General features: G+C 32.0%; 2 protein-coding genes across 2 annotated transcripts; both read right to left on the bottom strand.

Annotated features, from left to right (window-relative positions):
- Nucleotides 1-2,056: 2,056 nt before the first annotated feature.
- On the bottom strand, nucleotides 2,057-4,541 carry LOC145093215 (putative serine/threonine-protein kinase At1g01540). Its single transcript, XM_079031289.1, has 7 exons — nucleotides 3,884-4,541; nucleotides 3,690-3,794; nucleotides 3,488-3,610; nucleotides 3,239-3,409; nucleotides 3,025-3,154; nucleotides 2,438-2,647; nucleotides 2,057-2,320 (listed from the first exon to the last, which is right to left on the bottom strand). Exons 1-7 carry the CDS (start codon nucleotides 4,447-4,449, stop codon nucleotides 2,237-2,239), a joined length of 1,389 nt encoding a protein of 462 aa, XP_078887415.1. The 5' UTR covers nucleotides 4,450-4,541; the 3' UTR covers nucleotides 2,057-2,236.
- Nucleotides 4,542-8,431: 3,890 nt separating this feature from the next.
- LOC145093214 (nicotinate phosphoribosyltransferase 2-like) lies at nucleotides 8,432-12,553 on the bottom strand. Its single transcript, XM_079031288.1, has 15 exons — nucleotides 12,092-12,553; nucleotides 11,784-11,931; nucleotides 11,568-11,687; nucleotides 11,328-11,462; nucleotides 11,196-11,257; nucleotides 11,009-11,084; nucleotides 10,803-10,904; nucleotides 10,597-10,713; nucleotides 10,454-10,512; nucleotides 10,199-10,373; nucleotides 9,892-10,026; nucleotides 9,705-9,803; nucleotides 9,241-9,349; nucleotides 9,003-9,115; nucleotides 8,432-8,658 (listed from the first exon to the last, which is right to left on the bottom strand). Exons 1-15 carry the CDS (start codon nucleotides 12,262-12,264, stop codon nucleotides 8,581-8,583), a joined length of 1,701 nt encoding a protein of 566 aa, XP_078887414.1. The 5' UTR covers nucleotides 12,265-12,553; the 3' UTR covers nucleotides 8,432-8,580.
- Between the last annotated feature and the right edge of the window lie 1,024 nt (nucleotides 12,554-13,577).

The following is a 13,577-nucleotide window of genomic DNA, read 5'->3' as shown; positions in this document are numbered from 1 at the left end:
ATAGCAAGTAGTAAAAGAAAAGTGACAAGATGGTTTACAAGGAAAGCCCTTGATCCTTGCTAGGATCTCTGACATAAAACCTTAGGAGGTGATAATGATCACCTTGCCTTGATGATTTTATTGATATAAAGTAAAGATTACAATGAGTTCTTAGTAAAAATGAATGTAGAAATTCGTAGAGTGAGCTTAGGCTAAAGAATAGTGTCTTGTGTGCAGATTACAAGTGTCAATTTAGAGTCTAATCTAGCCAACAAGATGTCTGATATTTCCGGGACCCTCAATGACCAACTTCTTGAACGTTATTTAACCAAGTATTATGGGTCTTTAGCATAGTTGAGATGATTCTTCGTTGAGAATTGGTCTTCCCTTGACTACTTCTGCACACGTGTTAGTTATAGACAAAATATGACCATTATAAATATCAATAAAAATAATAACGGTAATTAGTCGGGATCCTGATGTAGTTAAGGATCCTGGATATTTGAAGATCCTGAAAATTGTAAGGATTCTGGCTCTAACAACAGCTAAACCTGTTTATACTCCTATGGATCCTAGAAATAATCTGCAAAGTGATAAAGGTGATATTTTTGATGATCCTGCACGATATAGAAGATTAGTGGGTCGATTGTTATACTTAAACATAACAAGACCATACATTTCTTTCTGTTTAGAAATTGTCTCAGTTTTTGTCTTCTCCAAGAGTTCCTCATTATCAAGCTGCATGTCATCTCTTGAAATATTTGAAACAAAATCTTGGTCAAGGAATTTTCTTATCTGCTAAATCCAACTTCAAATTAGGGGCGTTTTGTGATGTAGATTGAGGTAAATGTTTAGATTCAAGAAGATCTATTACTGGATTTTGCATCTTTCTTGGTGATTCTTTAGTCTCGTGGAAATCTAAGAAACAAGCTACTATATCTCGTTCTTCAGCTAAAGCAGAGTATAGAGCTATTGCTTCTACTGCTTGTGAGATAATATGGTTGAGACAGTTGTTGCGAGACTTTGATATTGATAATAAATAAGCAACATTTTTATTCTGTGATAATGATTCGGCCATCAAGATTACTACCAATCCTATTTTCCATGACCACACCAAACATTTGGAGATAGATCTACATTTTGTTCGAGAAAGAGTTCTTAATTAGACTATTTGATTAATTCCCATTAATTCTCAATTTCAATTAGCTAATTTGTTCACAAAACCGCTACCATCTACCAAGTTACTTCCTCTTATGTCCAAGATGTCTTTGAAGCACATATATTCTCCTCTTCCATCTTGAGGGGGGAATATTAGATATAGAAATGTATATTTGGTCATTTTATGTACTTATGTAATATTTGAGGGTTAATTCTGTAACTTACCATTTAGTCAGTTATGCTAGTTAGAAGTCTGGATATAGATGGTAGAGCAAAAATTCATTTCTCTAATGAAAAGATTCTCTCTTTCTCTAGTAATAACAAGTGACAAGTATCTCATAGATTGTCTTCGTTTTCTTTAACTTTAGATGTCAATGACGACGCAACTTAGACCTTTAAGGGTGAAAAAAACGAAATTGAAAAGAAAAAAAAATCATCAATAGCTTCAACAATTAGCACCACTAAAGAAAGGAATAAACAAATTTAGAACAGTTAAAAGAAGGATTGATATTCAAAGTAAAAATATGTTATAAAAGAAATCGGAAAACAAGATAATATGTGAACTCAATACTCGATCCAAACATTCGACATATGTTGAGGCTAACAAGCATAAATTTAAGCAAAAAAATAAAAAAGCAAAAATAGTAAAATACCAACAAACTTCTACATCTTTATCTTTTGGACAATATTTTATAACATTGGAGGATCTAGATCATATACAGAATTGTAAGATATATCAGCTATAGGTTTTTATAATATATGTTAGCACATTTTTTTTTCAAAAGTTATTCAAAATTTTAAATAAATTCGAAACGTAAAGATTAATTTTTATTTATGTTTAGTTAATATCAATTTAATACAATATGATATTACAAGTTACAACTAATAACTATTACATCTAAAATATAATTATTCAACAAACTAGAAATGTATAAATATAAGATTTAAACGAATCATATTCAACATACAACTTCCATGAGTCATCATCTTTCTCATTCGAGTATAACTCCAACAATAATAATATAGAATCACATCAACTAAATCTAAAATCTAAAATCTACAAAAATGATCTACTTCAAATGATACCATATGATATAAATTAGCCATTTAACCGAGTCGTTTCCTTCTCGTTTAAACCATTGTTCGGACTACTATGAGATGCAACCCGCAAGCCTACACTTTCCTGAAACACATTACCAAGATGTGAACAAACCTTTTCCAAATATACCCTTTTAGAAAATAAAATTTGAAAAATTATAATTTCTCAAAATTTGTTATATCTACTAATAAAATGACATACATTGATGAGTGATTCCCCTTGAGACTCAAGCATGTGTACTACATGCCCTATTTTTGGCCTCTTTTCGGAATTTTGATCAACACAACGTAAAGCCACCGCCAAAGTCCGTTTTAGGACACGTAAAGAGGGCGTTTCAGTCATTTTAGGATCCAAAACTTTTTCGGGACACCTCTCGTTGACCATTTTCTTGACCCACTCAACCAAGTGTACCTGAGAATATGACTTAATCTGGTAAACTATCAACAACGACTCTATAAAAAAGTAAGCGAAAAGATTCTTTCCCATTAAGTCCTAATTTTCTTTATTATTTCTTTCTTATTGTATTAAAGTAAAAAATAAACACTATACCGTTTGAATGAGACTAAATGTCCATTTTACCCTTCCATTCTAAAAATAAATTTCACAATATTCATCGAGAGGAAAAAAGAAGAAAAGAGATAAATAAAGGGTTAGCTCATTAAGTCATTATATCAAGATTAAGTAAAAGAAAAACAACAATGTATATTCGTTTGATTAAGTGCTTAATCGATTAAGCTCGTTTTATGAAAAAAGAAACAACATTTTGTTATGAGTAATGGAAAACAAACCTCTTCTTGTGGTCGTTTATAATCAACAGGATATCTCGCCGAAATCAATTCCATGAACAAAATCCCAAATCCATAAACATCACTTTTCTCATTCACCATTCCTGTACTCGCATATTCTGGCGCAACATATCTACAAAAACAATAAAATCATATCATTGTTACTGTGTGTATGTGTGTGTGTATACACGTGTGAGAAAAAAGAAAGATTTCGAACCCTAATGTGCCCATGACACGTGTGGTAATGTAGCTCCTATCTGCACCAAGAAGCTTCGCTAATCCAAAATCTGAAACCTTCGGATTCCATGATTTATCAAGTAAGATGTTACTTGATTTTATATCGCGATGAACGACCTTCGGTTCTAGCCCCTCATGAAGATAAGTTAATCTATAATCAAGAAAGATTATTTTATATTATGATTGAAGTGTATGAAAGAAGAGATTTGTAGGGGAAATGGGTTATTACGCTTTTGCTGTTCCGATGATGATTTTCATACGAATTTCCCAAGTGAGAGGACTGCAAGATCCCACATCACCATGAATCCATTGTTCTAAGTTTCCGTTATTTACATACTCATAAACAAGAATCCTGTGATTCCCAATCGAGAATTGAATCAAAATCAATGAAGAATTTAAAATTAAGCAAAAGGGTTAAAGGAAACGAGTACCTATGTGCCCCTTCTGCGCAATAACCTAATAATCTCAACAAATTTTTATGCCTGACTCTACCAATTGCTTCAACTTCAACTTCGAATTCCTTCTCAGCTTGTCCTCTAGGTATAAAACATCATAAAATTGATAGGTGTGAAATGAGAGGATGAAAGATTATGATGTGAGTTGGAATAAGAAATTAGAAAATCACCGATTATTGAGCAAATTCTTGATAGCGATTTGAGATTTATCAGCAAGAACACCATGGTAAACAATGCCGTAACCTCCTTGACCAATCACATTCTCAGCTGCAAATCCATCAGTAGCTGATTCAAGCTCTCTCAGTGTATACCAATGCCCCCATCCCAAATGCGAAACCTCCGGACCTACAGACGCCGGATGTTCGCCGGTAACCGACGACACAGCCCCAAATCTCTCGGGGTACAAAACCCGATGTGGGTGTCTCTTCCCCATTTCGATTTGAATCCTGGGGTGCGCTGTATGTCCGTAATCTTCGTCTTGTTTTAATAGCAATGCTTGTTTTTCTATACCGGATAACCTTTGGGTTTCCTGAAAGGGGTTTACGGGTGGAATTGAATTTGGATCGGAGGTGATTTTTTGGGGGTTTATTGGGATTGCTTTGGTTTTGGATCTGTTGGTGAACCAGAGCGATAGGAGGAAGAGAAGAAGGACGACGGCGGTGCCGGCGGAGACACCGAGTACGATCCATAAGTGAAGTCCGAAGATTGAGGTTTGTTTGGATAGCTGATCGGACATGAATTTGGAGATTTAGGAAGTCTGAAAGAGTGAAAATGGAGGATGACATTATTTATATGTGAATATGAACGCAGAGGTTTTGATCGATAGCGAAGGGTTTGATGCGTAAAAGGAAGTCGAATAAGTTCATCGGAAGCTTCCAAATGATCGTTATGGACCCATTGCCAATTCTTTTTTTTACTGCTTTAAAAGATTTTTTTAGTAAGTTACAGAAATGGTCCCTATTGTTTTCTCAGAATTGCAGGTTTAGTCCAATATTTAAAAACTAGATATGTTGGCATGTTAATGGCTTTGTTTGTCTTCTTTACAGTTTTGGTAAAATCTCTTCCTCTTAAGCTTTTAAAAATGTTTAGGATCCATTACTAAACTCTAATTAATATCCACACTCGTGTCCATGTTCAAATGTTAACGTAAGAAAACAATAAGGGGCTTTTTGGTTGGCATGATGGAATGGAATTCGAGGGAAAAGGATTCCAATTCCCTCGAATTCTTGTGTTTGATTCATATTTAAAGGAAGGAAAAGGAATCCTAAATGAATTATTTTTCCTTCAAATGAAGGAAAATTCATTCCTTCACCATCTTAATGGAATTAATTCCTTCATAACATGGAAAGTAGCAGATTACGATTTTGCCCTCATTAAACATGCTTCATCAGGTAACCTATCGTATTCATCTCATTCGCGTGCAGCAGACAACCTTTCTTTTCGTCACAGCCATCGTCTGACGAGCTTATCACAAGTGATCTCTCTCTCTCTCTCTCTCTCTCTCTCTCTCTCTCTCTCCCCCCCCCCCTCTCTCTCTATGTGTGTATCTCTCTCTATCTCCATCTCCCTCTCTCTTTAATCGCATCTTACATTCAAACCAAACAACCCCTTTTGAAGTCGACCCCAAATGCGGCTACTGTGACATAGCTAGAGGGTTTTTGTTTCTTCAATCGCAACTGTGACCCTGTTGATATGAGAATTTGAAAAATTCCCATTCTTTCTCTTCAATCGATGCTAATAACATTTTTATGCAATTAATCTTGCTCTAAAATTGTTTACATCAGAGGAATATGAAAAAAATACATGTAGTTTCTTGCCTAATCTTCTGCACATAGTTCGTTTTTAGTTTAGATGCATGTTATTTCTTTTTGAGTTATTTGCCTTATACGAACTTAGTTTATCTCTGGTTTTCTTTAATGTGTTTGGTTAATGTATCTTTTTTATTTACAAATAGGTGAAGAAGGTGGATATGCTTGATGGAGTGATTGTGGTCAGATATAAGAAGGTTAAGGATGAATTGATTCTAGATGGAAATGATAATGAGCTTGTTTCTCGATCTTCAGCCCTAATTAACCAGCTATTCTTTCACACATACGAGTTTCTATATCAAATTATCAATGTTCTCTGTTTTTATATCTGTTTTTATCATTTGATAATGGTTTAGTGATTGTGATTTTGTATATGCAGAAACGTGTTATGAAGAACAAGGATATCCAAAAGTTTCTTGATGGTAACTATGTGAGTAACAAGGGAAAGATAGAGTTCTATTACAATTGAGTTCTAAAGTTTTCTTGAACTTTAATTACTATTGTACTCCGATTTGGGTCTTGTTTATGCATCAATTATATCAAATCCTTGACTGTTTTTGTTTGTCAATATGATTGAAGTTCTTTTCTTACTATTTTATAATTTATATAATGTATCTTTAAATATGTGTTGAAAAAGAATGTAAAATTAAGCAAAATGGACAAAAAAAAACAATTTTGTCATTTTACAAGGATTCAAATTCCAATTCCTGCCAACCAAATGTAATGTAGAATTAATTCCAATTCCATTTCCTGCCAACCAAACAGGATATGAAATCGGATTCAAATTCCTGACAGATTCATTTTCCAATTTCAATTCCAATTCCTTCAGCAACATTTTGTGAACCAAACAGCACCTAAGAGATTCAAGTTGAGAGAGTTGTAACTTATGTAGTAAAGGTAGTACCTTCGGGAGAACATAGCCTCCGATTGTCATCAACATGCATGTCCTTCGTTAGATTAGTGATATAAAAATTTAAGAAGTCTTATCGACTTATGGATGCACAAAAATTAGATAATTAGTGGAGGAAAGTGTAAATGATGTTTTTTTTAATGGAGATGTGATTGAGATATGATGGGTAACAAGTGAAAAATGAAGGCGATGATGTATGGTTGTGGATGTGGGTGAGGGGTGAATGGTAAGGGTGGGTGGGGTGGGCTCTTTATATTTTTATATATAAATAAAAATAATAAATGAGTTAAAGAAAAAAAAAATTTGAAAAGACAAGATAGTCCTTTTACATTGATCCTGGATTAAAACTGCAAGATTTGAAAACTATATGGATATGACATATCAACTTTTCGAAGATTGGATCACAGGCCGAACGATATACCAATCTCGCACATTGTGGTTTGCTGGATAGGACAAGAAACCGTCCTCAGGAACATCACACACTGGGTGCGGCTAGGTGAAATAAAAGATGACAATTTCCTGTGTTTTGAAGAGTGGTGGAAAATTAAAGTGTGTTGGCCTCACATAGAAAAAATGAAATATGAAAGGTAGGTACGTCATTGGATCTAAACCACAAAGATAAAAAGATAATTGTTATAATCTACTCGTATCTTAAAAATCAGTTTAAAAGCTTTTTACTTTTATAGAGATTATTCTAAAAATTTAGTAAAAATATAATCTATAATAGCAAAGCTTTTTTTTCACCGCAACAAGACAACAACCCAATAACTCTAAGATATCTACTATACTAAAATCCTTTCAAAAATCTTATTTTTAGATTTTATTGACAAGATAGATTTTATTAACAAGATATTAGTGTAGTTGGTGTATTAAAAGGAATCAAATATAGTAAAAATGAAAGGGTTTTCTGTCAAATGCTTATTTTACGGAAATAACTTTTATGATGGAGAATCTATAAATAGTTAATCATTTATATAGTTAGTTATTTTTAATCACATTCCTCTTCCACTGACTTCATTTAGAAAAAACTATATTTAAATTCATCTCCAATGCAAAATCATTTTTAACTATCATATGTTTATCTCCATATTTTTAAAGTATTTTATAAAGTCCCATCTCATCTAATATGTTGTTTTTTTAACACACGTCGTATTAGATATTGATCATGCATGTACTTTAAATAAATACAAGACATTAAAAAAAATGTTCAATTTTATTTTGTATATTTAACAAGCGAGTTTAATCAGTCAAATACAACAAGGTTTTAAAATTAAAATATAATTAAGGAGGTCAAACGAAAATATACGTAGACGAGGGGCAACATGTCATAACACCATAAAGACTTAAGGGGGTCAAATGAAAAATTCGTGGTTAAAGAAAATACCAAACAAAGTTTTACACTCCAATGAATCGCAATAAAGACGCTTTAAGTTTCAACCACTTAATCTGTTGTGTACTTGTGTACATATGATTTCATTTTAAACCCTAATTTGTATCTACATATTAAAAGTTTATTATTTTTTTTATAACCTAATCTATTTCATTAGATATTCAAAATAAAAATGAAATATATATTAAATATAGAAAACTATATCATCAATGAAAAGTAATATTCATTTGAGAAATAGATGAGTGGTTTTCACTTTTCATACATGATGTGACAAAAACAATAAATATTACAAAATTATTATTTAATAAACACTATTTTTTAATATTTGATATTTGTTTCGTTTGAATGATTTTGAAGTACAAACGATCAACAAATAATCTATTTTGACAAAAATCCAGCTCAAATGGGGTCAATATATAGGTCCCAAGTCCCAACATGTTACATATGTTTTCTCCATTTAAATTGTTGTTTACATGTTTTCATATGTTATATTAAAAAATGATGTTATCAATGTACACAAAAATAAAACCATGACGTTTGCAAACTTATTTGGCTTACGTCTAAAAATATTCATACAATTTCATATATCTAATGAAAACACTTTGAGATATAAAGATCAAAAGTCATCATCTTATAATAATACTATATAAATAAAATCTCTTATCACAGATTATATAATATAAGCACAAACACATTAAAACATATATTACATCAAAAAAAAAAAAAAATCCAACTTATTATGCAAAGCCACGGTGGGCCCTACTGTAACTCCCCTACGGGTGCCTCGTTTAGCCATAAGAAATGAATAAAATCGTACAACTTTGCCGTTACACTAACCTGAAAAAAAAATTAAAATAGAAAATAAAAAAATCATGTATTTTTAATTTAGCTTTTTTTTTTTGAGTTTATTGTAAGTTTTCCAAATATACATTTAATTGCATAACATCACAACTTTTCTAAATATCTTTTTATGTTATTTTATATTTTTCATCTAGCTTATCAGCTAACTTTACGAAATAATGTTACTTCATCACTATCAACTAGTCAGCCAAACACAGCCTAAACATTAACATGTTTTCAATAAGTCTAACAACTTAAGTTTTGTTTTACTTTTATAAAAAAAAATTATATATTTTTGTTTGATGACATGGCGCTGACGTGGCAGAGGTTAAGGAGAATACCTTGTAAGGTGTTGGATTGAGTCTTCTCATGTGATCGGGTCGCATTTGCTCCAATTGCTTCCCAACACGTTCCCTATTTTGCTCAAGTGTCGGCAATTCTTCTCTTTTTTTGTCTTCATATAAATAAATAAATAAAAATATATAAATATTTTTTTTAAAGCCATGTTAAAATCGAGTATATGAAGTGTATATTTTACCAAAATTAAAAAAAAAAAATGTTACTAATAATAAATAATACCTGTAGTTCCGGGCCAATAACACTTAAGAAGCTCCTCAACACGTTGTGGGACCACATAAGCTCTTTTTGATTCATTAAACGGGTGGCGACATAAAATTCTTTCTCCTACCTATAATTAATTAAATAAAGAGTAAAAATTACTGAAATCGTCCCTATAGTTTGGTAAAAATTGCACGTTTAGTCCCTAACATTATTTTTGCACTCGGATCGTCCCTGTGGTTTGATTTTCTTGCGTTTTTCGTCCCTTACATACATAAAGTTGGGGACCAAACGTGCAATTTTGACCAAACCATAGGGACGATCCGAGTGCAAAAAAAAAGGTTAGGGACCAAACGTGTAATTTTGATCAAACCATAGGGACGATTTCAGTAATTTACTCTTAAATAAAAGAAAATTCATTAAACACTTTTAAAGGTATTGTGATTTTAAAAAATAAATAAATAAATAAATAAATAAATATTTACCTTTGGAGGTGGTTCGTTTTCGCCTGACATTATGTCTAAAAGGGCGTAACCTTCTTTTCCATATAATCTAAAAGATCGTTTTTTACATGGAATCGAGACCTATAAATAAATTTATTAATTTAATATTCAGAATATTATCCAAAAATAATTAATTAAAAAGAAATTTTCAATTTTCAATTTTCAAAACCTTTGAGACATCTTCTGAGAGCTTAATACGTGGCTGATTATTTATCTCAACAAGCTTAAAAACACAACCTAATGCAGCTTGAGCATAACACGTCACCAAATATGTCCCTATTCCAAACGCATCCACCTCATGACCCTGAAAAAAAAAATTAATTTTAATTCTTTTTTTTTTAAGTTTTTAACATAACATGGAATGGAATGGAATGGAATGATTGATTCCGATGGAAAGAACGATTCCATTCCAATCCTTCTCCGATTCCGACATACCAAACACTAGTTAAGAATTCAAAATATATAAAAAGCTTTGCCTGTTTGTTTAAAGCATCCAAAGTTTCTTCATTGAGATCATTGCTAGCTGTGATTCCAGTCTTTCCAAACCCCGGAATTACAAATTCCGTTTCAATCGTTTGAAAGAATTTTCTTGTCTCACATGAAAGATAAGCAAGATCACCGGAATCCAACCGAATACCCCTTGCTTTATACCTATACAAATAATAATTAACATATTAATTATTATTATCACTTAACCTTTTGTATCATAAAATACAAAAAGACAAAAATACCCCAGATCATTTAGTGCTAGAGCCACTGCACAGAAGTTAGGAACACCACTCTTCATCACCTAGAAAAAGACAATAAATAATACCCCAGATTATAATAATTAGTAATGTAAGCAAAAAAATAATAAATAATAATAATAACTTACATCATATGTGTCTACAAGAGCTAGAAAGTTATCAGGAAAAGCTAAAGCATATGAAATAAAAGCAGCTAATTCACTCTGATTAGTCTCACCAAAAACACCCTTCAATATACTTAGCCTCTGAAATAAAAAAAATAGAGTTATTAAAAATATAACATATAATTATATAAATAATGAAAAATGAAAAATGAAAAATGAAAAATTATTACCTTTATTTTGCTTAACCATGTTTGAGAAGCACCAACAAAATCCTCACATACTTGAGATCCATCATGACTTTTTAGAGACTTATCTATAATCTCATCAGTTCCCTACATCATAAAATAATAATTTTTTAAAAAAAAAATTGTAATAAGAACTTTTTCACTGAATAAAAAAAATGGTTATTTATATTTCATAATCTTATAATACTAACCATGAATGAGCTAACAAAAGCATGGGAATGTGTTCCACGAAGTGGTATTCCAAATATTTTTCCAGCTGCACAATTGCTAATATTTCACAATAAATAAATAAAAAATATATAAGATACAATTTTACATTGTTATTTGTTATATATTAATTTATATAAATAATTTGACCATAATTAATATAGTCAACACCTTGTTGCATCAAATCCTCCCATGTAGCAATATCTTGATGCCCCTATACCACCATCTGGGCCCTAAGAAACAAGAATTTCTGTTAAAAAATAGAGGGGTAAAATGGTCATTTTCTCGTATTCAAACAATAACCTGTGCCCTTCGAAGTCCAAATTCAAGAAGAAGTTTGGATTTTCCAGCAACAAAACGATGTCTTGCAGCATTTGTGGTGACTAATGATGCATAATTTATGAGATTCACATATGGAGTTTCCAACAATTGAACAACCTGTAAGAAAACAGAATATGAATAAATGGATTTCAATTCATATTCTTTTCACATAAGGGGTAAATTGGTAAATAGTAAAATAGTTTGTTTGACTGATTGACTTACAGCCACTGGGCCTTCAACTCTCATCAGGGGTATTTTAGGAAAGACAACTGACCCTTCTGCAATTGCATAAACTTCAACATCTGAACAATCAATTCCTTCAAGGTAATCAAAGAAGGCATCCTGATATGAACAGAAGAAAATTGACATCAATGAACAAATCTTTAAACTTGATTATGTTACTTATGAGGATCAAGTAAATCTGAATTGAAGCTTTACCTCACATGTAGGAGATAAACTTTCTCGAACAAAAGCAATCTCTTCCTTTGATAATTTGAAATTAGCAATGAATCTTATGCACTCTTCTAAACCAGCAAAAACTGTGTACTCACCACCAAAGGGATTTTTCCGAAAATATAAGTCAAACCTGAAACAGATCACAGATTGCAGAAAGTTCCCAAATTATTTCCAAAATTACATGCCCTAAAGCCAGTGTAACCGATCTAATTAGTTTCTTCAGTCCATGATTACGGAATCAATCAATTCCATCTAGAAACAAACAAATCACAAGGAATTGAGAAACTAACACAGCTCGTTCTTTATGCTTTCCAGCTTTCCAGTATGCGTAAGCCATAGTGAACTGATAGAGATCGTTGAGCAGCGGCGTAACCATAGGATTAGTGGGACCATCGATTACCGGCGGCGGACGATTATGTTTCTCCTCTTTAACGCCACCGTTAACTTCAGGTTTTACGTCCATTCTATGTATTTTGCTTGCTCAATCAAGATGAAACAAGTTGTATAGACTTCCTAATTTTCGTCCCCTTATCTATATATGTGTGTATGAGCGAGAATCAAAGCAGGATGTGTGTGCGCTCGTGTTTCAGATAGATAGGGGCCAATGGAATCAAAAAAGAGGGGAAAGAAAAGGACGGAAATAGCGGAGGTCGGCAGCTGGTGGCGGCGTCGTCGCCGAAGTGGGGCTGTGTCGTTATTCTATATTCTTCACTAGCGAGTCGTGAATTTTGTCTTGTTGAAACAAACTTTTTCTGTTGGGGATATTTTCGATAGCTCAACCTTTTTTATGTATTTTTTTTCTTTGGTAATTATATAATTAATAAGATTATATTTGTAACAATTATATAAAAACAAAATATAGATTTTAGATTAGGATTATTTATTTCATTTCATAAACTTTGACATATTTGTTTTATTTATTATTATCAAGTGGACCTGGTAATGGAGCAAGTTTGGAACAGATTGACTTTGACCCAAACCCCAACCCATAATTCACACGGTTCAATGAATTTTCAACCCTTTTATCCGGCTCATTTACAATATTAAGGTTATCTTCAATGCATTAAACTCATGGAGAGTTGAATAGAATGCCAACTAAGAAAGAGACTATATATATTCAATTAAATTCTTAAAAAATCCACAACTTTTCACTGCACATTCTATTCAACCGTTCGATGATGATTCAACTCTACATTCTCTCTCCTCTATATTATATTCAAATTTATTCTATTGAACTCTCATTAAACTCTCATTGTGGATGGCCTAAGATTAGGCTATAATTATATATTATAACACATATAACATAAATCGTTAAAACTAGACAACATTCATTCAAAAAAACTTCAATTTTAGCTTAATAAATAACGTTTCCAAAACAAAACAAATGTCTACTATTGCAAACATGCATGAGAAAATGTAGACATCAAAATGCATCTTCAAAAAAATCTAAAGTCCAACCGATCTACTCACTCACTAATCACCTGGAAAAAAGTAAACACATATAAGCAGTTTTGTAAAACTCGTAGAGTTGGCCGATTACTTGGCCGAGTACTCCCTACTCGGCCCCTTACCGAGGCGAGTTATAAAATCAGAGTACTCCCCGATCGGTCCACTACTGAAGCGAGCAGTGTTGTAAAACTCGGTCAACTCGGTGATTAATATGTATACTATACTTAATGATTTATTATTTAATACACACATGTTATTATTACTACATATATATATATATATATATATATATATATATATATATATATATATATATATATATATATA

The sequence above is a fragment of the Lactuca serriola genome, chromosome 3, assembly GCF_051521515.1.
Source record: "Lactuca serriola cultivar US96UC23 chromosome 3, Lser_US96UC23_V15, whole genome shotgun sequence".
Classification (NCBI taxonomy): domain Eukaryota; kingdom Viridiplantae; phylum Streptophyta; class Magnoliopsida; order Asterales; family Asteraceae; genus Lactuca; species Lactuca serriola.
This window is presented reverse-complemented; position numbering and strand designations above follow the sequence as displayed.

What these genes read in the sequence shown, in the direction of transcription:
- LOC145093214 (XM_079031288.1), bottom strand. Translation starts at nt 12,264, where the DNA reads ATGGACGTAAAACCTGAAGTTAACGGTGGCGTTAAAGAGGAGAAACAT. An exon ending in GTTTATCTCCTACATGTGAG is followed by an intron (nt 11,688 to 11,783) that starts GTAAAGCTTCAA and finishes TGTTCATATCAG; the next exon opens with GATGCCTTCTTTGATTACCT. An exon ending in GAGTTGAAGGCCCAGTGGCT is followed by an intron (nt 11,463 to 11,567) that starts GTAAGTCAATCA and finishes GTTTTCTTACAG; the next exon opens with GTTGTTCAATTGTTGGAAAC.
- LOC145093215 (XM_079031289.1), bottom strand. Translation starts at nt 4,449, where the DNA reads ATGTCCGATCAGCTATCCAAACAAACCTCAATCTTCGGACTTCACTTA. An exon ending in AAGAATTTGCTCAATAATCG is followed by an intron (nt 3,795 to 3,883) that starts GTGATTTTCTAA and finishes TTTTATACCTAG; the next exon opens with AGGACAAGCTGAGAAGGAAT. An exon ending in ATCATCGGAACAGCAAAAGC is followed by an intron (nt 3,410 to 3,487) that starts GTAATAACCCAT and finishes TCTTGATTATAG; the next exon opens with ATTAACTTATCTTCATGAGG.